General features: G+C 39.3%; 1 protein-coding gene across 2 annotated transcripts in view; it reads right to left on the bottom strand.

The window, feature by feature from the left end:
• WDPCP (WD repeat containing planar cell polarity effector) overlaps positions 1–25453 on the bottom strand; it is a 306972-nt gene that overhangs the window by 130491 nt on the left and 151028 nt on the right. For both annotated transcript variants that reach the window (XM_075863142.1, XM_075863143.1), the window contains 3 exons: positions 18430–18621; positions 13499–14108; positions 2702–2890 (listed from right to left, as the gene is read on the bottom strand). In XM_075863142.1, coding sequence (XP_075719257.1) covers positions 2702–2890; positions 13499–14108; positions 18430–18621 — 991 coding nt within the window. The remainder of the gene's footprint in view (positions 1–2701; positions 2891–13498; positions 14109–18429; positions 18622–25453) is intronic.

Here is a 25453-nt window from a genome sequence, read left to right as displayed (position 1 = left end):
TATAAGTGGTTAACTAACCAAGATCGGAGTTCTCTCCGATTCCAGACGTTAGAGCTAGGTGTCATAAGTAAAACACAGCAGACACCCTCTGCATATTGGGCGGGCTTAAAGGGGTTGTCCACCTTCTGACAACTGATGAGCTATCCACCGGATAGGTAATCAGCATATCATCGGTGTGGGTCCGACACCATGCCGCCGCACCGAAAAGCCGCTCTACTGGCCTGCCAGCACCAGATGTTATGGCACATAATGCTATGTATGGAGCTGGAAGCAGTTGGCGCCGTACATAGCAATAAGGGGCGTGCTGCAGAACCGCTCCTATTCACTTGAATAGGAGCAGAGCTGCAGTACGGCCGCTATTCCGTGGCCAGAGCTAACTGCTTCCGACATGTACGTCAGGTGCACGATTTGGTCCGTTTGTTTGTCCCCGATTCTGACGTGGTTTCCATCTCAAAATCAGCACCAAAAAAACTCTGAGAACTGACCCTAAAGATGTAAATTATGGAAATAACCTGAATGTCTACAAGGGAATATATAATAAACTATTGATTATACCCCACGCATTGGTGACAGATCCAGTTAACAGCCACAAAAAGCCCAAAACACACATATTTTAGATTCTTGACTTTCATTATTGTACGCAGAAGATAATAAAAATGATATAATACTGGCCATATTTAGAATGTATGATGGTGACCTGTAAACACGTTCATTATCTTTCTCTATGAGACTCATTTTAGGTACAAGTTATTATGAAGCAATTAACTACGGCTTTTTGATAAGAAAAAACAGCCGTAAAGATAACAGCAGTCATTTGCACCAATCTGACTCTGTCCTTTTCATTAATACCAATTAGAGTTAATTAAATGGGTCTATTTTTCTCTCATCCCAAGATATTTTAACTTCAGAGCATTTCCCATACCTTATTTAACGATATATATAGAAGACACAAATGGCTGGTGTAAAAGTAACAGTAAAAACTGCTTCCGTGCGGCATGCGTGGTTTTCACGCACCCATTGACTTCAATGGGTGCGTGATTCGCGCAAAACGCCGAAAGAACGGACATGTCGTGACTTTTTTTCAGCGGACTCACGCAGAGTAAAAATCACGCACATGTCTGCACGGCCCCATAGACTAATATAGGTCCGTGCAACGCGCGTGCAAATCACGCGCGTTGCACGGACGTTTTTCCCGTTCGTCTGAATAAAGCCTAATGATAAGATGAACGGACCCCCAGTAATTAGCTATAAGATACAGCAATCCAGAGGCAAGTGCAAGTGCTCAGTTCCCCTTGCATCGTCACCGCAGGCGATTTTTGGAGGATAATCATTTTTTATGGTACAAAATTTTAAAGGGGTTGTCGAGGATTAGAAAAATATGGCTGCTTTCTTCAGAAAACAGTGCCACACCTGCCCACAGGTTGTGGGTGATATTGCAGCTCAGCCATATTCACTTCAATAGAGCTGAGCTGCTGTACCGGACACATGCTATGGAAAGGTGTGGGGCTGTTTCTGGAAGAAAGCATCCATGTTTTTCTAATCTCCTTCAACCAATTTTTTTTTTAATTGTAAAACTCTAATCTAGAAAAACAATTGGCAGGCAAATGAAAAATGCTAAATTTTTTCCCCTAACACTCTAAATTAAAATTAACAAAAAAATAATTTCTAAAATCTATGGATAGCAAAGCCAAATAAGAATACTTGGTACAGTGTCTGATGTAGTTTCCCTAGTTGGCAAACTGCATGCGTAAAACAAACATGTGTAGAGAGATTTACATGGTAAGGGTATGTTCACACTGGGCGGATGCGCTGCGTAAAAGCAGACAGCGTATCCATCCTGTTTGCCGCAGGAAATTTCGGCCAAATTGTGCTGCAGTTTTCCAGCAGGAATGTTCGCTGCGGAAAACTGCACAGGAAAAAAAAGGGATACTTACCATTGCGACGCATCCCTCTGACGTCCTGACGCTCTGTAGCCCAGGGTGGACGTTTCATCCCATGTGACCACTGCAGCCTGTGCTTGGCTGCAGTGGTCACATGGGATGAAATGTCATCCTAGGAGGCCGGCCTGGACAGACTTCTGGGTAAGTATAAGATTTTTTTTCTGAGTTGCAGTTTTTGCGGCGGAATTGCAGCTATTCCGCCGCAAAAAAACACAGAATCTGCTATTTGTTGCGGCTTTTACCTCCCCATTGAATTCAATGGGGAAATCCCTCAAGACATAAGCAGCGTTCATGCAAATGCAACTGACATGTTGCGGTCTAAAAAAATCTCGCCACATGTCAATTTCTAAACGGTTTTCCGCTCAGCATTTACGCATGTGGATGAGATTTGTTGAAATCTTATCCACTCTGCTGCTGTATTATGCTGCGGCTTTTCTGTCACTAAATCCGTGGTGGAAAATACGCAGTATTTACACTACGTGTGAACTGACCCCAATTGTGAGAGCACATAGAGATGGGGCTTGCAGGCAGGTATATATGTTGATAAAAACATGTTGATAAAAAATAAAAAAAAATCTAGGTATATATTTTATGTGCATTTTGAATATTACTCAATTGGGTTGATGCTTTATCACTTGATTATGCAATGACGGTGCATAATTGATCCAAGTCAAACAGGATGCTCGATGACCGTTTTGAGTTTTTGTTTTTTTTAATGTTTTGGCAATTTTTGCTTGTATACATATATAAAAGAGTATCACCTTCTGTTTCAGGGGTGAGTTTCTGCCTTAAGAGATGATTTACAATGGCGCTCATGCATGTATAGCACTGTTGTCCAGCAGTGTTCCAACTCAAACATGTCAGTAAGGCAATGGCTTCATCTACGTCTTCATGTCGGAGGTACTGAAAGGCAATCTCCACAGGTCCCAACTGTCCTCTGGATACAGAACCTTTGAAAATAACAGCAAAAATAAAATACAATATAGTTTTCAAAAATGCAGCATAATATAACTTGTCAGAATGTCAATATATCAGGAATAATACTGAGAAACATTCATTTATTTTCTCCTCTCAAAGCACGTATCACCAAGGCAATACCGTGTGCACAGAGATGTATGGTGGCACATGGGTGGCCTATGGGTCTGTTGACACGGAGTGTGCTGCGCTATGGTGATGCCTATAAAATATACCATTCATGGAAGCAACACCTATCGTGTATTTAAATAAAAGGTCCGCCACTTAGCTGAATACGTTTTTTAACCATGATCTTCATTAGCACTTCTGATTTATTGGACTTTTTGAAAAATACTCCTTTTCAGGTGCTCAAACAAGGCGCTATCTTTTGACTCATAGCAATATGCCTCTTAAAATCAAGATAGTAGTAAATGGAGAAAATGGTGACAGCCATAGAAGACTGTGTACTGTATGCGGTGATCTTATTGAATTTCCTATGGCAATGTTGAAGGACTGAAAGAACTTTGTCCACCATGACCACAGTGGGAGAGGGTCCTATAAACAGCTACCTCTACAATGCTAAAAACTGACATATAATAATAATAATAATAATTCTATATATATGCATAAGACTCTGTAGACACTAGTGTCATGGCTTTCATCAGAGGCGTAACTTGAAGCTTCAGGGCCCCAATGCAAAATCTGTAACAGGGCCCAAACCTACCATATATTAGTTATAATACTGGTGTCTTCTTATGCGGCTGAGGAGCTTTTGGGCCCCCACGGGCTCAGGGCCCGGGCCGGGTGCAACTGCTATTGCTGCACCCCTTATAGCTACACTCCTGGCTTTCATTCATAAAGGAACCATTAAGACTGACGGATTTGTTTTCAAACTGATACCAATGAATCCTGACGGACCTCAATGACTTATAATATTGCCAGTCAGGTGTCTGGTATTTTGACTGCAGGAATAGCGCTGTAGACTACAATTATTTTTTTTTGCCATAAGAAATAACAACATATCTGACAGAAAACGAAAACGTGAACAAATCCGAAAAAATAAATTGTACATCAGAGAATGATATAGTAAATACACTATACACATAAAATGTATTCCAAAGAAAATCATGTAAGTATGCGTGTTCCATAATGTATTATATCAAAGTGGACCTGAATTGTTATGAGGGAATTTAAACAAAAGCTCTGCCAAAAAAACAACGCGTTCTACATAAAATTGTTTCACAAATTACATCACATTTGTCTAATATCCAAAGCAAGGGTTTTATTTGTAGTTTAGTCGTTCATGGTACTTGCTCTCGTTGGCAAAGACCAGAACCGCAAGCCTTGTAAAATAATAAGGAAGGATTTATTATTTATCAGTTGATGCATCCCCAGAACTCAATTGATCTCATTAACAAGGACAGTCCGGTCAGAGCACTGCTTAACCTTATTAGAGTGACACAGAAGAGACAGTAACCCAAAAAAAACTCCGTAACGATCCCATATAAGTAAATTCTGGCGGAAATAATGAATGGAAAGGGAAAACTGCAATTTTACACTGTCAAAAATACTCAATCTAAATGCAAACAATGAATTTTAAAATGTGAGAAATCTCAGTGGTTGAGGTGAAACATCTTTCCCCCTTTAGATGCTTGACCTCACTTGGATGGTGCACTTCTTGGTAGAAAGAGGTGACAGCCAACTCGTAGCCTAATTGATTTAAGAACAGCGTCTGGGGAGGCAGTCCAATTAAATTTACAAGATGGCAATTAGCTGGAAGGCCTCTAAATCCCTGCGCTGCGAGCCTTCTGGCCTGTGAGAGAACAAAAATGTGCCGGAGATAGCAAGTCAAGGGCCTTTTTCTTCCACAAAAGCTGCTGTGAGCGGCGTCACTGGGGAGAGAGGGAAATAAACTTGAGGCCTAAGATCACAGAATGTGGTCGGCTGTAAAGGTAAAGCAATTTAATGGACTATTAAGACAATGTAAATCGAATAGTTTTACTAGTGTTTTTGTCTCATAATACAAATGAATTGACTGCGCAATGCGAGGGCGACATACAAGAGCTAAGACAACAATGTAAATAAAGGGAGGACTACAATAAAAAAGTGGCATGAAACTAGACTGAACGATAACAGTGATGTGAGGATAGCAACGAGGGGTACTATGTGAAGTCAAAAATATTCAAAGCTGATCGTACGCTTTAGCCTGAGTTCCCATGGGTTAGATACGATGCGTAAAAGTACACAGCATATTTCCACTGCGGAAACCAGTGCTTAAAAAAAAAAAAAGTCTATGCTTACTCCGGGCCGTTATCATGGCGACGCGTCCCTCCGTTGGCCGTGCAGTCCAGTCCCTGGGATGATGCTGGAGCCCATGTAATCGCTGCAGCCTGTGATTGGTTGCAGCAGTCACATGGGATGGAAGGTCATCCCAGGAAGCCGGTCTGGATGGAGAACAGAAGAAAGTGTCGCTGTGACAAAAATAATATATATTTTTTATTATTTGCTATTTTTCACGTTTCCGCCACAAAAGACACAACACTTCACTATTTCTTGCTGATTTTATATCTTCATTGAATTCAAAGGGGGAAATCCGCAACAGAAGAGCAACGAGTCCGCAGCAAAAATTTAAATGCTGTGGATTTAAAATTCGCAACGCAGGTCAATTTATGAACATTTTCACTGCGGATGTTTTCTGCAGCGTTTGCATGAGATTTCTTCAAATCTGATTCACTTTGCTGCTACTGTAAATGCTGTGGAACTTCCGCACAGAATTCCGTTGTGGAAATTCCGCAGCGTTTACACTACTTGGGAACCTGGCCTACGATAGCTTTTAGCTGAAATTAATTAGTCTTAATGCCACCAATAAAATGTACTATGGAAGAAGAAGGGCCAGCAGTGCCCAACAACTCCAGCACTGGATTCCTCTGGATGTGAACCTTGCCGCCAAAATGGGTAGCGCTTTATCCTGGTCCTTTTTTCCCTGAGGTTCTATCCTGCATCTACATCCAGCTCGATGGTATCTCTACAAGTGGTTCTCCAGTGTATGCAGCACCCGAGGCAGACTGTTATAGATGCGTGATACAGTTGTTTTGTCTATACACAGCAGAAAAAGGTGAGCACCTTTCTACCTATGTCACCATATCTGGAAATACTATTCAAAGAAGCGCTCTGTATTATTTTGTATTCTAGAGCTTGCCCACCACCCTGAGGAGAACAAGAGGATCAGTCGAGAAATTCAGAAAGACTGAATCCGTTTTGTGCCAAAAGTTGATGACCAATGGGGTTAGTCAGAATAGTCAGAACTCAAACACATTAGACTGTAAACAGATCTTGTCAAGAGCAATGACATAATCCTGGCGTCTATGGACAGTTTATTCACACACTGCAGTCATTTGGTGGTTTTTGTGCCAAATTTAACATAACGTTTCAATTTTGCCAGATTCTACGAAAATCGCACTAAAAACCTTGATTTGACTGCAACGTGACCAGACCCAAAAGGTGGTCAAATGTACTATGGAAAAAAAAGGAAATATAAAAAACATTACTTTCCTATGATTTTTTATTTTGTTTTACTAAAGTTATGGCTGCAGTAACCATGTATGGGGAGCTTTGAGCGACCTCTAAAGTTTAGAGATGCTTCGGACCAAAGTGGTTTTACAACACGGTGAAAAATGTTTTTGAGATTCTTCAATACTTGTTGTCTCATGGAAAATGGATAAGATAGGTCCCCAACCTCGAGTGTTGGTGAGACATCTCTCCATACACAACCAAATTTATGAGTTTAGAGCAAAATTCGCAAAATGTTTAGGATAATTGTATCAATTAATTTAAAACTGTTATCTGGGTTGTAAATTTTTCTTAGTAGGGGTTAAAAATGCAATAAATATACCAAAAAAGCAATACTTACCTATCCTTAGCCCCGGTGATGCAGTGCCGACGCTCCGGCGGCACTCCCGGTGGTTGTTCACGTGCACGTAGCATGTAACCGCTGCAGCCAATCAGGCTCAGCGGTCATGTGTTGTATTTTTAGGCATTATGCTAGAAATACGATCTCTCACCACTGAGCCCCTCTGATTGGCTGAAGCAGTTACATGCTACGTGCATGTAAACAACCACCAGGAGTTCCCCCGGAGCCTCAGCGTTGGATTGCTAGGAGCAAGGATAGGTAAGTATTGCTTTTTTTTTGCTATATTTATTTAATTTCCAGACCCTACTAAAAAAAATTACATCCAGAATAACCCCTTTAAAGATTCAGATATCCTGTTCGTTATTACAGGCAGAGCTGATCTATAACTATTTCTAACACAAATCTACCAGCATGACTAACAATGCAAAATATTCTTACAGAAGATGTTATTCTTGACTAAATCAGTACACGAAAATTATAATTTAAAACAGTAAAATGAGATAACATAGAGGACATAAAATGTTATTTGAAAATAAAAAGGATTAAGCACATTATATTACAAAACTATCAGATAGGATCCTACTGGAAACATAATCCATGGCTGCCGAATATTCAGATATTCATCTAGATTATCCTTTGTTAAACTTCTGTCACAAGCACGTTATGCTAATCTAAGCAGTTGTTGTATTTTTTCTACATTTAGAGCACACAAAAAAGTGTGTACCTATGCAAAGGATAGTTTCATTATTTAACGTGGGAACATCCATAGAAATGACAGATATATATTTCCCAGCAGCGTATTTATTTTTTTGCGATTTACAAAAAATTTGGTTCTAGTGCTCAGGCAACAATTGAGGGTTTTTTAACCTACAGGATCACTGTAATGTTTCTGCAATGCGACAATGAAGGAACGGCATTTGTTGCATAGCATAGCCAAAACGACCGGGCCCATAATTGGTTGTGATGTTCGTGAGCAGTCAGATATTTTTCAGAAAAGATGTGTACAGTACATACGGCAAAAATAATTTTGAAGAACCCGTCACACACATCTCTAACCTATTTTCATATACCGTATTAGTGAATCTGAGTTAATAGATGGGGTCCTCTGTTCAGATTCCTCATCTCTTGGCAAGAGTGCAGAGCGGTTATAAAGAGTGTCTCACGCTCTGGAGGACCTATCCTGCTTTGCATTACACAGACAACGCATTGATAGAATTGGGCACTGTGTAATGCTTAGCTTCCCCTGAGGTGGCACTGCAGGGAAATTGAACGCTTGAGGCAGGTTTCCTCATAGATTACAGTTGATCGCTGGGGGTCACGGCAGGGGAACACTTTGTGATCTGCGTATTGTCAAGGGACACTTCTAGCAAGTTGGTAAATCCAAAATGGAGAACCCCTTTAAGGCCCAAAATGGGCCAGTCCTTCAGGGGTTAAAAGCTCTAAAATCCACATCAGATCTTACATTTTTCTTTTGTTAATTTATAAAAAAAATAATTCAATGTAGTTGATGAACAATATAGAATACGCTTCCTAAGGTTTCATAGACCAATGTTACAAAGTGATTTGTGGAATCCACTGATGTTCGGTTTTGTTCTGCAATAAAGAAATGTCGTGTGCCTCTGTACTTGACCGACTGATGCTGGTCAGTATCTCTGCCAACTTGCAGTACATTTGGCCTTGTTTCTAGGTCTAATTCCCTGTTGACTTAAGGACTCGTGAAATAACAAAACACTGGAAGACTGAATCAGAAAACAGTTTTTGTTTTTTTGCCATGGTACATAGTACTTCAGCATCTACTCGTAGAGTAACATTTTGTGTTACTGCCATCAATACTACAAGCTGTGTTCTTGCCTCCCACGAGTAGCACAGAACACGTTTTACCATTCTTTATTCAGGTGTTTTTTTATGATTGTGGGTAACAATTTTTTTCTTTACGGGGATTGTATGAGATGAGAAAAAATTCTGCTTTCTTTTCACCCAGAAACAACGCCATTCTTGTCCATGGGCTGCCTGGTAGTAGGTAATAGTTTTTTTCTAATCTATTACAACCCCTTTAATTTAAATTCCTTATTATACTCGAGGAAATAGTTACAAGGGATACACTTTTATTATTTTATATTATTTTAAAGACGTATAAAATATTTAACCCCTTAATGACCGCCGATAAGCCTTTTCACGGCGCTGTATCAGAATAAATAAACAAAGCAGGGAGCTGTTAAATCTCCCTGCTCTCAGCTGCCAGAGGTAGCGTAGAGCTGGGGGCGTCCCTGCTCGAACAGGTGAGATCGATATTAGTATCGATCTCACCTGTTTAACCCCTCAGATGCGGCGCTCAATAGAGAGAGCCGCATCTGAGTGGTTTTGGAGAGAGGGAGGGAGCTCCCTCTCATCCCACTGACACCCGGCGATAAGTTCGCCAAGTGTCTGTGATGGCAGCCGGGGGCCTAATAAAGGCCCCCAGGTCTGCCTGTAGTATATGCCTGATAGCTCATGCCAGAGGCCTAGCAGATGCCTGTCCGTTTTACATGGACATGCATAATACACTGCAATACAGAAGTATTGTAGTGTATCATAAATGCGATCGGATAATCGCATTGTGAAGTCCCCTAGTGGGACTAGTAAAAAAGTAAAAAAAACGTTTAATAAAAAGTGAAAAAAAAAAATGAAAAACCCACTTTTTCCCCTTACAAAATGCTTTACTATTAAAAAAAAAAACCAAAAGAAAGCAAAAAAGTTACACATATTTAGTATCGCCGCGTCCATAACGACCCCAACTATAAAGCTATTACATTATTTAACCCGCACGGTGAACGCCGTAAAAAATAAAATAAAAAACAATGGAAAAATTGCTGTTTTCTGTGAATCCTGACTTTAAAAAAATGTGATAAAAAGTGATCGAAAAGTCGCATCAACTCCAAAATGGTGCTATTAAAAAACGCCAAACTTGTCCCGCAAAAAACAAGACCTTATACAGCTATGTCGACGCAAAAGTAAAAAAGTTATAGCTCTTCGAATATGACGATGGAAGGACTATAAAAATTGCTTGGTCATTAGGGTCCAGAATGCAAGCAGGGTGAAGGGGTTAAAGACCAAGACAATTTTGCAGTTTAGGAGCCGAATAATTTTGCCTCTTTGAATTAAGGCTTTCACAATTTTCTTGTTTTTAGGTTAATGTATCTGCAATACTTTATTTAACAAAAGGCCCAATATCGAGCAATAACATGAGCACTACAACACTTTAATAAACATGTCATGGCATAACCAGAGGGTAAAAGATGCTATGGGACTTAGAAAGGCATGAGGTGCAGTTAGTGATGACTATGGATGATCAGAGGGAAGCAGATCAATGGAAGACCAGGGAAAGGACATTATTCCTTTACGGTGATATCTTAGATCTTAGTGCTGTTGCATGGCTTTTTGCATTATTTCTATGCTATAATGTCATGTGAAATATCCCTGTACATGTCCTTATTATCCCTGTACATGTCCTTATTATCCCTGTACATGTCCTTATTATCCCTGTACATGTCCTTATTATCCCTGTACATGTCCTTATTATCCCTGTACATCACTATGTGCATTATTTTGTGCTATAACATCACTTACTGCACTGTGCCTGTTCTATGACATCATTCTGTGCATTACATTAGGTGCATAATCCAACTATGTGAGATCACTGTTTCCATTATTACTGAGCTATAACTTTACTGAATGGATTATGCCTGTTTTGTGACAACACTTTGTGCATTCTCTGTGTTCACTAAAAATACATATGGCACTGAATGGACACCAAATTACTCTGGTCGCAGATACAGAAATAAAATATGCAGGGTACTTTGAGTGCTGCTATCACAACACTTGACATGTCAAGTAGTGGAAGGAATGATGCATCCTTAGGAAATAAAAGTAGACAACGCATTTTCGGCCTGATGAAGGCACCTGTCCGATGCCGAAACAGGTCTACTTTTATCTGCTAATAAAGCACCATTCCTTCCAGTACCTTAACCCCTTAATGACCAGCCTATTTTGGACCTTAATGACCAAGCTATTTTTTACGTTTTTCAATCGTCGCAATCCAAGAGCTATAACCTTCTTATTTTTGCGTCGACATAGCTGTATAAGGTCTTGTTTTTTGCGGGACAAGTTGTATTTTTTAATAGCACCATTTTTAGGTACATATTATTTATTGATTAACTTTTATTAACTTTTTTTTTGGGAGGAATAGAAAAAAAATCTGAAATTTCGCCACTCTTTTTTGCGTCCTAAATCTACGCCGTTTACCGTGTGGTATAAATAACACAATAACTTTATTCAGCGGGTTGTTACGATTGCAACGATACCAAACAGTAAAAACGCTTTTTTTTCAAAATTATTTGTTTTTGTGTCTCCATATTTGAAGAGCCGTAACGTTTTTATTTTTTCGCCGATGCTGTTGTATGAGGGCTTTTTTTTGCGGGACGACTTGTAGTTTTTATTTGTACCATTTTGGAGTAGATGCGACTTTTTGATCACTTTTTATCAAATTTTTTTAAAGTCAGTATTCACAGAAAACAGCAATTTTTCCATAGTTTTTTATTATTTTTTTTACGGCGTTCACCGTGCGGGTTAAATAATGTAATAGATTTATAGTCGGGGTCGTTACGGACGCGGCGATACCAAATATGTGTAACTTTTTAACTTTATTTTGTTTTTTTAATAGTAAAGCATTTTGTAAGGGGAAAAGCTGGGTTTTTAATTTTTTTTCACATTTTTTTTTAAATTAACTTTATTAAACTTTTTTTTCACTTTTTTACTAGTCCCATTAGGGGACTATAGTATGCGATTCTGCGATCGCATTTATAATACACTGCAATACTTTTGTATTGCAGTGTATTACTGCCTTTCCGTTTAACACGGACAGGCATCTGCTAGGTCATGCCTGCGGCATGATCTAGCAGGCATTCACTCCAGGCAGCCTGGGGGCCTTTATTAGACCCCCGGCTGCCATTAGAGACACAGACACTCGGCGATCGTATCGCCAGGTGTCGGTGGGGGAGAGAGGGAGCTCCCTCCCTCTCTCCAAAACCACTCAGATGCGGTGCTCGCTATTGAGCACCGCATCTGAGGGGTTAAACGTGTGAGATCGATACTAATATCGATCTCACACGGCAGAGCAGGGACGCTCCCAGCCCTCAGCTGCCTCTAGCAGCTGAGAGCAGGGAGATTTGACAGCTCCCTGCTCTGTTTACTTATTCCAATGGCGCGACGTAAAAAGTCAATGGCATCGAAATAAGGCCCGTTAGTGACCGACGTAGAAACACGATGGGTCGGTCACTAACGGGTTAAAGGGAACCTGTCACCAGCATTTCACCTATTGAACTTTACTTATCCCTCACTGGCCGCTGCGATCAAAAGTTCATTGCCGTTATCCCCGCTCCTAAACTCCTCCTCCGACTGGAAATAATGGTCTGCAAACATTTAGCGCCTTTTATCGTAATAATCCGGTGTCCCGTTGTACGCACATACCAGAATAGGACATTAATGCACAAGCGCAGGATTTTGTGTGGCAAGGAGCTGTCAATCAAAAGTAAGGAGGAGGGGTAAACTCGGAAAGACTTGAGGAATGAAGATTTGACTCTTTTCAAACTAAGATATGACTCTTTTATGCTCATTAGCATACGGTGCAGGAACACTAAAAAACGGAATACTAAAGCTACAGAGCCGACTAAGAAGACAATTATAGGTTATATAGAAATGATTTTTCACCCACTACCACCTGGTATTGCTGGCTTAATAGGTGAAATGCTGGTGACAGGTTCCCTTTAACATGTGCCCCTTTAACTGTCAAGTGTTGTGATAGCAGCTCTCAAAGTACTCCGCATTTCTTGTTTTTGTTTCTGTATTTGCGTCTTCTGACGGCTGTGGTCCTATAGATCCTTCCTCGATGGTGAGCAGCAGCTTATCACTTACATACCATGTCAGAGTGTTGTGCCTGTTTTAGAATATCACTAAAAGGGAAGCTCAACCACTGTCACTTCTTTTAACATTTCTATACTATCTGACGTTTCTGCACCATGGAGGGCCATATGTTTTTTATATTTTCTACATTTTCTGAATACTGGGCCCAGGTTAAGCCATACATGACTCCCGGTCTCTACCCCTACATTGTATGGAGTACGGCTCCATACAGTGGCCATGTGGCCTCGTCATGTGATCACTAACATTAAGAGTTCTGGTGCTATATAGTGCCAGACCTATTGGATAAAGTGGCTATGTGACAATGCCGCTGTACGGGAGCTGTTCTCCATACAATGTTTGGGGAGAGGACAGGGCCCTGTCACAATCGCGATGTTGACATGACGCCGCAGCCAGTTAGGCGGGATTTCAAAAGTAATAAAAGGTATAAAAAGCATTAATGAAGTTGTTATATCTTGTGTCACAAACAAAGCAGGAACTTTCAAGAGCTATGGTGAATTATCATACCTCAACCTTTACTTACCAGTTCTCCAACTTTTTATCTTTTATAAATCGCTTCATGTATATATGATGCAACTGTTGTTAGGGACTGCTTTACCAAAGTGGGGTTAAACGTCAAGGTAGGATGAGGTAAGCAACCAATGCGGAGCCATATCCATTGTACTATTCCATAAGAAAATCTCAAAAAACATATAAAAATGCATGTGAACATATATACATTTATATTTTAATATCTTACCAAGCTTGAACTGAAGAACTCCTAATGGTCCCCCGTGAAATCTCAGAAACAGAAGATTATAAACATCAGCACTACCAACGCATGGAGCTGTGGTATCAGGGTAAGTCCATTTCATGTCCACCAGGCTGCTAGACACCTCAAATTGTTTATTGCATTGCAGGGTGGATGTTGGAGCAATGTTTTCAGCAAGAAGCTGGACTTTGATGGGCGAGAGTGCCATGTCAAATATCTGAAGCTCTCCTTGATTGTTGCCCACTACAAAAATACATCCTGCAGGGTGCCACTGTACTAATGCTGGCAAAAGATCAGCCTGGGTCAGAAGAGTCACTTTGCGTTGAGATTCATAAAGAATTACTGAAGAATCTTCACAGCCAAGAACAAGTTTGTCCTCAGCCTTGTTCCTGCCACAGCTTATGGCTCGGGAATTGAGGGGAATTTTGGTGACTGAAACACACTGAATTTTGTTTTTCGCGCATTCATAGATGCAGCTGTCAGCCATAGGTTCCTTGTCTGCGTTCATTGAGTGCTCTACTGTATGTACCTGGTAAGGTTGAGTAATACTAAAGCTAGCATCAAGCATATCTCCATCTGTGCGGATGTAACTCAGTACCTAAGAAAAAATGTAGATGTAAACAAAATAACATGAGCAGGTGTCAATACATTTTGAATAGGATACATATTTTAACAATTACATATATAGACCCACATAAAATGACAATACACAAAGCAATATTGCGGATGTTACGAAACCTTAGATAAGAGCTGGAAGGTGACCTACCAGACCTTGCAGAGAGAGGACCTTGTGCAAGTTGGGCTACTTTTTATGTTTTTTCTTTCATAGCTTTTTTTCCCCTATAGACGTACACTTCTGTTGGAACACAACTGGTGCACAACTCAATGCTGAGGGTGAACGGGGGAATTGGGGATGCTGGTATAAGGAATGATGCCAAAAGATAGCACAGCCAAGGTAAGCATGTAGCATGAGTTTTAATATTACATAAAAATGTAATATAAAAATTATTATTTCACACTTTTTCAATGTAACTATTGTTCTTAATAAAAAGTTGCTTTTACTGTTCTTTTTTTAAGGGGAGGGAGGGTGTCTTCTGTAAAGTAAGGCAGTTGTGACATGTATTTTGACTTTCCCTCCACAAGGAAACTTCGTTAGTATAAAATTAAGGCGGAAAGAACTATTATTTCTACTGGACTTACACAAACATACACATGTACTGTACATAATCACAAAACATATTGCACAATGTCAGTAAGCTTCTGCATAAGACTGAACAAATCTCAGGTACTACTTTACAAAAATTAATGCATTGAGAAATTACCATTAGTGCCAAACTTTGGGAGTGCTTCCAGTTAAAGTCATTGGATGGACACCTTTCCTGCTACTTAAAAGAACATCTTAGATCCCAGATTTTTCTGTTAATTAACCATATAGTCTATAAAGAAGAAAAATGGAACTCTTCAGCTAGCTAATTAACCCCTTAATGACCAGCCTATTTTAGACCTTAATGACCAAGCTATTTTTTGCGCTTTTCTATCGTCGCATTCTAAGAGCTATAACTTTTTAATTTTTGCGTCGACATAGCTGTATAAGGTCTTGTTTTTTGCAGGACAACTTCTATTTTTTTTAATAGCACCATTTTGGGGTACATATAATTTATTGGTTAACTTTTATTAACTTTTTTTGGTTGGGTAATGGAAAAAAAAACATATTTTGACACTTTGGGTCTTAGATTTACGCCGTTTACTATGTGGTATAAATAACATAACTTTATTTAGTGGGTCATTATGATTGTGGTGATACCAAATTTACATAGATGTTGTTTGTTTTACTACTTTTACAAAGTAAAAACATTTTTTTCTTCAAAATTATTTGTTTTTGTGTGGCCATGTTTTAAGAGCCATAATTGTTTTATTTTTACGCCGATGAAGCTGTATGAGGACTTGTTTTTTGCGGGACGACTTCTAAATTTTATTGGTACCATTTTGGAGTACATGTAACTTTTTGATCACTTATTAGCTAATTTTTTTGAAGGCAGGATGAACAGAAAACAGTAATTCTGAAATTGTTTATTTTATTTTTTACAGTGTTCACCGTGCGGGTTAAATAATATAATCGCTTTATAGGTGGGGTCGTTACGGACGCGGCGATACCAAATATGTGTAATGTTTTAATATTTTGGTTCGTTTTTTTTATATTAAAGTATTTTATAAGGGAAAGAGTGGGTTTTTAATTTTTTTTATTTGGGATTTTTATTTATTTATTATTAACTTTATTAAACTTTTTGATAACTTTATTTTAAGTCCCACTAGGGGACTTCACTATGCGATCCTCTGATCGCTTTTATAATACACTGCAATACTTCTGTATTCCGGCGTATTATTGCCTGTCAGTGTAAAACTGACAGGCGCCTGCTAGCTCATGCCTCAGGCATGGCCTAGCAGGCATCCACTACAGGCAGACCTGGGTGCCTTTGTTCAGTCCCCGGCTACCATAGAAGCCATTGGCACCCTGCGATTGCAGGGTGTCGATGGGGTGAGAGAGGGAGCACCCTCCCTCCGAAACCACTTGGATGCGGTACTCATTATTGAGCGCCGCATCTAAGGGGTTAAACGGGTGAGATAGATGTTGAAATCTATCCCGCCCGTTAGTGCAGGTGTCCGGCTGTCTTTAGACCACCCGACACCTGCTTTAGCCGGCACAGGACACCCGTGCCGGGCTTATGTCGGAGCGCCGTGAAAAGGCGTCGCTCTGGTATAAGTACCCTTAACGGCCGCCGTGAAAAGGCGTATTGGCGGTCCTTGAGGGGTTAAATTCTTATCCTTTCAGAATAAGCAAGACTGTTTACTTGATACAAGGCAATTTGTAAAACACATGTAGTGTTTTTTGCACTGAGCGGTAGACAATATGGTTAGTGTTATTTTAATTGCAATTATTAGGAAACAAATGTGCTAAATCCCCAAGCAACAGGAAAGGAATTATATTAGAAATTTACAGCAGTGGCCAGTTGAGATGTTAGAAATCACAAAGGACTCAATTTGGGAAGTAGTGATTTAATCATTTTATTTTAATTACGTCTTCCTTGGGATTCTGCCACAGGATAAGGCTCACGTTGCAAAGAAGGACACTGTGCTTTTCAACAGTACAATGGTAGCACGCATATTAGTCTTTTTTTGATGTATGAAGACATTAGGGAGTGTTGTTCCAATGAAAGTTGTAATGAAAATAAATCATATAGGATTTGAAAGCTTGAGGATTTATGAATTTGATGGCTATAAGCCAGTTTTTTTTATGTTTTTTTTTAACAATAAATCACACAAGTCTCAAACACCTAATTGCACCTTTCATTGTATCACATTAAAATCCAATATTAGCTGATATCCAGCTGTAAAATAAATTTTTCTACCTTGGATGCAAAGTTTTCTAAAAATGTTAGTGATTAATAAGTCAATAAATAAAAACGGCCCTTTTTACTCACTTTTTAAACTATACAACATTTTCAAAAGTATTTAAGTATCAATACTAGATAAGAATAGCCCAGTTGTCAATTTATTTGGAATAAAAAAAATAATAATTCTAGAAAAATATAGAGGATGACCTTCCAGTCTTGTCCTACACCTGCAAACCTACACCTAGCTGGGCCACCAACTTCCTAACGGAACTATAGGAGATGCATGGACAACACAAAAACAATGAAGGCTCTTTTACACGGGCCAATTATAGGGCAAACGCAAGTTCATCTAACGCTCGTTCATCGGCAGATTGTCTTGTTTATTGTTTAATACGCCATATTCCATATTTTGTGTGCTTAATAGTAGCACACAAAAGGCAGATCTACAGGCCTTCATTTGGCCTCCGATTTCCATGGCAACCGATTGGCACCCCTTGATTTTGGCACGGGAGGCTAATTGAATTACAAGTGAGCCCCCTCCCTCTGTTTAACTGCACAGATGTCGCGCTCGCTATAAACCTCGACATCTGAGGGGTTAGGATGGTTGTTATCTCCGATCCCGACTGTGGCAGGCGGATGACAGCTGTATGAAACAGCCGGCCTTCGCCGGGTATGGTGCAAGCTTAGCTCCTGAGTCCACGCCATATTGTAAAAGCGCACAAATGCCGTACATGTACGGCGGATGTCGCCAGGGGGTTAAATAAGCTAAATGTTGGGTTTTAAATTACCCCGACCGAAAAACAAATATGGGTAAAGCCACTTTCACACATTACAGATTTGGTCAGTATTTTGCGTAAGTATTTTGAAATCAAAGCCAGGCGTGCACTGAAAAAACAGAAGTGACAATCTTTCCATATGTTAATATTTCACTCCTGGTTTTGGCTTTAAAACACTGATCCATAATACTGATCAAATCTGCACTGTCTGAACACTGGCCTATATCTGTCTTTTGGGAAACTGGGTGACAAGGTGGTCACCATTACTCCTCCCACATGAGTTATTATTATTGATTTCCCGGAATCTCCTAGAACTAATCTGTCTAGTTAGGATGAGTTCAGGCATGGCTTTTGTGGAAAAAGTGCAGCAAATCCACAACAGAATTGGCTTACTGTGGATATGAAATTCCACAACATGCCCTCAAATTCACATCGGATAAACCCCATTCTCATATATTGCACTGTACTTTTTGGATTTTGGTGCAAAGTCCCTTCCAAATATTTGCAAACATATATACACCATGTCTGAACCGGGCCTAATGGTGTACAGTGTATCTTGTATTGCTTGAAAACTAAGGAGCTTTTTCATTAATAAGTCAGGGCAACAAATCATGATGTACTAATGTACTTTCCTTCACATGCCTTGTAATTAAAGTAAACAATAATGTGGATATTCACGTGCTGGCCGACATGAATAATGTGACGGATGTAACAGTCGTTTATTTACATATATCACATCATGTTATCTTACCTCAAGTCTGTTATTAGCACAGCCTAGTAGGACTATGTTAGCCCTGTCTTTTTCACTTGATATTGGAGTCCAAGGCCAGACATCATCATCAGGCACTTGCCACCAACAAATGGCAAGATCTTGTACACAATTTATTGCAAGATGACGATTAAGATGCCGAACCTTTGGTCCTGGTATATCAATATACGTGATCTATAAGGAGAGAAAAAAAAAAAAAAGAATAGCTTGTTACGCCATTTACTTTCCCTGATTTCCAACAATTACACTGAATTTTGTATAGGCTATAATATAATATACAATTATAAAACAATCTAATTCTATACAAAGTGTTTTGAGCTAATTATAATGGATAGATCCATAAACCTTGTTCTTATAGTATACGTTAGGGTCGGGATGGACAAATCCCAGGAGCCGGGTAGACAATGCACATAAAACTTCGCAATTGGCACTTGACTTATTGGGTTGTTTTCTATTGAGGTCTATGGAAGTTTTTACAAACTGTAATGTGTCCATTCCAGCGTTATGGGGTCAACTGCACTGAATGCCCTTTTTAATAAAAAATAAAAAAAACACCTGTCCTTTCACAATTGGAGCTTCCCTGTATGGAAATGAGACTCGTGACCCCAGCGTGCAGAATAAAATCAAGTGAGTAAGTTTTCTGTGGATCAGTTCCGTGTGAATCCACATTAGAATGGGAAAATCGAGTGATCTGAGCGACTTCGAACAGGGCATCATTAACAGACTAGCAGGGACCAGTATTGCAAAACTGCCAACCTTCTAGGGTTTTCTTGTGCAACGGTGTCGAGAATATACAGAGACTGGTGTGATCAAGGAAAGACATCCAGCGAAAGGGGATTTAGAACGAGTTTATCGGGGGGGGGGGCAAAATATGTAAATCAATAAACTTTCCAATATATTTACCTAAGAGACATTTCTCAGCCATGCAGCTCCCCTTCCTCACCGCCGGAGAGATCTGTATCTATAGTGATTCATGGCATATTGCTAGATATGCTATTATTACCCATTTGGTGGGGGTCTTAGCTCTGGGATCCCCACTGATCATGAGTACTAAGAGGTCGCACCGGCAGCCCCTTTAGGTCTTACTAGACACTGTGGCACCTTTGCCTGGTAAAAGCCAAAGCGACCAAGAGCAGCTGCCCCTTAGTTCTCATGATAAGTGCAAGTCCCAATAGTCTCGCTTTTTTTTAAAAAAAAGGTAAAAGTTCTCTTCAGGAGACACAATGTAAAACAGCAGAAAAAAACTATTTTAAAACAGATGAAGAGTGTACCTTTCCCGGGATATAAAAAGTCATTTTAACTCAAGTGAGTGAGGCAGCTCTCAAAAATGAATGTATGCTTGTTGTCATTACTGCAACACCATGGACTGTGTCATAATTATTCTGATGAAAAGATGTGGTCAGCGGTCAGAGATTTATGGAAATGACCACTGGCATGAGCCAGAATAAGTACATAAACAAAACCATCACAATTTTCTCCTAAAGCCACCCGGACGTAACTGTACGTCATGATTTGGCTTATATTAAACCACCATGATGTTCAGTTCCATCATGGTGATCGCACCAGCCCGAATGATCACCACGGGAGTCCGGCGTTGAAAGAGAGCTGGACACCTGCTTCATTTAACCCCTTAAATAATAATGATAGTAAAAGTTTAACCCCATAAGTTTAACGCCTTAAATAATAATAAAAGATTAAGCCCTTCAATTATTATAAATAATAATAGAAGTTAGTCAATAGGTCCTCAAAATGGTGCCACTAAAAATACATCTTGTACCGCAAAAAAACAACCCCACATATGTCCACATCGATGGAAAAATAAAAAGGTTATGGCTTGTGGAAAGCTGCGATGCAAAAACAAATTATTTCGAGATGAAAGTGTTTAGATTGTGCAAAAGTAGTAAAGAATAAGAGAACCTATACATATTTGGTATGGTCAGTAATGTATGGGGATGAGTGATCGTTCCTAAAATCGCTAATTCTCTGTTTACACAGGGTGTTGTGCTGCCTACACGATATTTTCTGCTACATAAACAATATGATAGCCGATGAACAAGCGTTTCCTCGTCCATTGGCTGATCGTTGTCCTGTTTCATATGAACGCTCGTTTTTTTGATCAATGGCCCATGTAAAAGGGCCTTAACAGTCAAATCATTTTACATATATATTACATTTCTGTGAAGGTTAATTTTCCAATTTAGTTGAAATTAAACACTAAAATGTACAAATATTAGGAGGTAGGAACAAACTTTGATGTTATTTATCGCTATATTTTCTGTGTATTTCCCTTTGCCCTTGCTTTTAAACTCATTATTTTCTACACTTTATAACAATTCCATTCTATAAAAGATACCCTTCTGTGATAACTAAAATATTGATTTCCACCCCTTCAAGTAGTGACTAAAATTTCTGCATGGCGATCCCCTTGAGCCATAAGACGAACTGGCAGATCAGATTGGCTGATGACCAAAAAGTAACACTAAAATATAATTCATTTTCACCCGCTACACAAAAGATAGAAATATTTTATCATAAGGTGTAACATGGAGAGAATCAGAACCAGAACCTATTACATTAAAAATGACTTTGCATATAAAATATTCTGCAAAATACAGTGTGTTTTTTATGTTTTGTTCCTGGTGTCCGCGTTGAGCATCTGCATAGATGCACACACATAGGCATTCTCCTATCGTGGGAAGGGATAAGGATTAACTTAAAAAGGAATTTACTTCAACGACTCCAATCAATACCAAAATGTAGAGTCATGGTTGCCTGACAGCGGCGGCCTACATGAAGGATTTGAATCTGCTTGTTTTAAATGTCAAGCAATAAGATGAGACTAGAGCGAAAACTAACTGTTTCAGATAGATCACCAAACATTAAAAAAAAAAAAAAGTTACACTATGTAAAACCGAGCGTCCCCTTCTTTCCCGTTTCTCCTAAAATGAAAGACTACAAGGCACAAATATCCACTTTGTAGTAACATCTATTCTTTCTGCATAATGTGGATGAGATACAGCTTCATGCGTAAAAGTTTATGCAGCTCTGGAGAATTGTGCTTCTATTTCTCAGGAACGGATTTGCTGAATTTATTATTCAAACTATGTTATTTTTGAGCATGGTTATTTGAAAACATGAGCTCTGCACCATCTGCGTGACACATGCCAAGGAAATATAGATTGCACTGCATTTCTGCTTAAGGAATTAAAGGAAGGTTGATAGCTTGAATTTTTTTTTTTAAAAACCCACATATTTTGCCATTGCTGGTCAGCAATAATCGAACCACTTTCTGGGGATTAAGCGCATGGCTAAGCCTACTGGACCAGACACTAGCAAAGGGCAGGGGGTCTTCTTATCAGAGAAATGCTTCTGGAGCCAGTCTCACTACAGGACAGATTGCTTTCATATTCCTGTCTGCAAGGCAACAAAGGATGGAAGTAATGCGATAATACCAGAGTGCAATGGGTGTTAAAAACCTCGTTGCATTTATGTATTGTATTTAGTAAATAAATCAGACTCATCCAAATTGTGATTTTGCCACTCAACCAATGCCATTAAAATCAAGGTTAATGCTTAGATAATCCTCCTGACGTCTTGATACGAATGATAAGAATTCTCATTTGCATGGCCACGCTGTTGCTGACCTTATTTGCGAAATACAAAGGATGAGACAGTCAGCATGAAACTTAACGACTGTGTGCTTTACATGAAGGGTGGGTGTCTGTGCAGCTGGACACACTTCACAGGCTCAAACACCAAACCAATCAATGTTATAAGACAATCACCCTGCCAGGCAACGGAAGCTACACCCTGAAGAGCACATGCAGTAGTGGCAATATTAAAGGCATCAAGTCCTGTTGGCCTGGACTGGTGCCAAGTATTCCGGTTTTCATGACCTTAGGGCTGACATAAATTAGTCTGATGAAGAAAAAAAAATAAATCTATATTATATATATATATATATATATATATATATATATATATATACACACATACACATATATTTTTAAACTTACCAAAGTCTGATAAAGGTGCTTGGATTTCTGCATGCGGACCCTCCAAATCTTGGACACTTATGTCATGACATAACATAGGAATCTCCATACTACTAGATACTTATGATAGCAGAACATCAGTTTTTGAAATAATTCCTTACTATCGACTTTAAGTGTGGATAAAACAGAATTGCAACAGAATAAAAAAAATGGGGTAAATTTTTTTTTATAGTGGACAGTGAATTTTTTTTTTTATCTGAAGATAAAAAAAATCAAAAAAATTGCTCAAAATGTTAAAATAATAGGATTCCTAATATTGTTACTATTACAGTTTTCCACTCAACGTAGTTGTTCGACCTCACCCGCAGCTTCTCTGTTAACACTCCTTTCGTAATGATGTCACTATGATGGATACGCCACTGCAGCAGCTGTAATTGGTTAGCCAGCTTAGGTAACCCGTCAGCATGCAAGGGTGTCAGTAAACAGTGAAGAATTGAAAGTATTTTAAGAACTTTATTATTTTAACATCTGTCAAAAAAAAAAATTATCCCCTGAAAAACCCCTTTAAACTCCATCAGATGTCCAGCCCATGTGGTTCCACTGTATTCACAATTACGATTTGCTGTATATATTTCTCTCCTCCATGTTGTGCATAGCTGTACAACTTAATTTGTTTCGGCGGATTTGTTTTCCCCGCCGGATGCAGTAATTATATCATTTTGTACTTTTGTTTTCTGTTATTATCCAAGAAAATTTTAGATGAAAATTATTTTAGAAAAAAAAAACAATTTTAGAACAGTACTTCTGTGGCTAATTTTTCTCAACTTTTCCTATGAATATTTCAGTTCTTTTACATAAACAAAGCTTGCGCGCCTACAAAACAGAAATCCATTTCACAAGCTGACTACCAATATTGTTCTTTGCTCTAATCTTCATGTAATCCTGTTGGGGGAAAAAAATGTGTTGGTGAGACTCATCCGGCAGAGCAGCTTGTTTGTATGGGGATTGCAAATAAGTGAAGACTTTGTTGGATTTTTACTCTATGCGTGAAAACAAGGTGGGGTGGAGCTTGTAGATTTAACAAGTCCTGGCGCCATGCAGACATGTCCCTGACTACGGCTACTGTTTGATGTTTTATAACTCTACAGCCAGAAAACAATCAGGCAAAAGAGGATTCTGGGATTCTTTACTAATTTTAGTTTTTTTGTCATTTTCTGTATTATAGAGCTTTAATGTATGATTTTATGGAGAGATATGACTAATAAAAATAATAATGTAATTTAGCAGCACCATAACCCACCAGGGTCAGCTGCAACGCCCCCTACAAGTTTATACCCATGGGTAAGGACCTTTGTTCCTGTAGGTAAACAGCATGTGCTGCTCTCACAATGCACAGCTTGAAAATCAATAATGGCTTAAAGGAAGCCACCAGAGACCCATGCAAAGGTTAATATGGAGACTCTCAACTAAATTTTCAAACGAACCCCTCATCTGCGCACAGGTGTCTCTATCATTAGAACTAGAAAGTGTCCTTATGACTCATTTATACACCTGTGCTCATGCAAGTGCAACCGTAAAACCTGTAACGTAGGGCTTCTCGGAAGCAGAATTTAATAGGACTGAATGTACACTAAATTGACTAAAGTATTGGGACACACCACTTAATCGTTGAATTCAGGTGTTTTTCATTCAGTCCCATTGCCACAGGTGTATAAAATCCAGCACCTCGCCATGCAGTCGCCTTTACAAACATTAGTAAAAGAATGGGTCGTTCTATAGAGCTCACTGAATTTCAGCGTGGCCCTGTAATAGGACGCCACCGTTGTAACAAGTTAGTTCCGGAAATTTCTTCCATTCTAGAGATTCCACAATAAACTGTGAGTTGTATTATTACAAAGTGGCAGCATTTAGGAACCACAACAACTCAGTCACGAAGTGGCAGACTATGTAGAGTTAAAGAGCGGGGTCGCCGAGTGCTGAGGCGCATAGTGTATAAAAGTAGTGAACTCTCTGCTGACGCAATAACTGTAGAGCTCCAAACTTCCTCTGGCATTAAAGGGGTCTTCCACTTTCTGAAACTGATGACCTATCCTCCGGATAGGTCATCGGTTGTCAGAAAGTGGAAAACCCCTTTAACATCAGCACAAAAACTGCACCCTGGGAGCTTCATGGCATTGGTTTCCATGGACGAGCAGCTGCATACAAGCCTTACATGACCAAGCACAATGCCAAGCATCGGGTGGAGTGGTGTAAAGCCGCCGCCACTGGACTCTGGAGGAGTGGAAACATGTTCTATGGAGTGATGTATCACGCTTCTCTATCTGGCAGTCTGATAGACAAGTCTGGGTTTGGTGAATGCCAGGAGAATGTTACCTGGCTGACTGCATTGTGCCAACTGTAACATTTGATGGAGAAGGGGTGATGCTATGGCATGGTTTTTAAGGGGATGGACTAGGCTCCTTAGTTCCCGTGAACATACCTAGACACACTCCAAAATCTTGTAGAAAGCTTTCCCAGAAGAGTGGAAGCTGTTTTAGCTGCAAGGGGGAGGGGGACCATCTCCATATTAATGGCTCTAAAAAAAAAAATTCACAAAATGTTTTTATTGTGATTTTCACAAAATAATACAATTTTGTTTTGTCCAAAAAGAAAAACAAAAAAACAAACAAAAAAATCAGCAAGTTATCAGGAATATGTGCCTTGACAGATATCTTTGTATGAACAACACTCCCATGCAATCATGCCTGTGAGTTTCAATGGAGCATGATGATATAATGCCTACAAATTTAGAATGGGATGTCACAAAACTCCTGTAGCTGCAATGCGTAGGTGTCCCAATACTTTTGTCCATATAGTGTATGTATGTATGTAAGTATTTATGTATGTATGTATGTATGAAATGAGAATAAATGGCTGCGTAAGGCATTATAATTATATTTCTAGATAGTTCAGCATGGCACACTTCAGAAGGAAGTAAAAAATGTAACAATTATTTATTGAATCACGTTAGA

The sequence above is a fragment of the Rhinoderma darwinii genome, chromosome 4, assembly GCF_050947455.1.
Source record: "Rhinoderma darwinii isolate aRhiDar2 chromosome 4, aRhiDar2.hap1, whole genome shotgun sequence".
NCBI classification, from domain to species: domain Eukaryota; kingdom Metazoa; phylum Chordata; class Amphibia; order Anura; family Rhinodermatidae; genus Rhinoderma; species Rhinoderma darwinii.
Note: the sequence above shows the minus strand (reverse complement) of the source record. Positions and strands in the feature narration are given on the sequence as shown.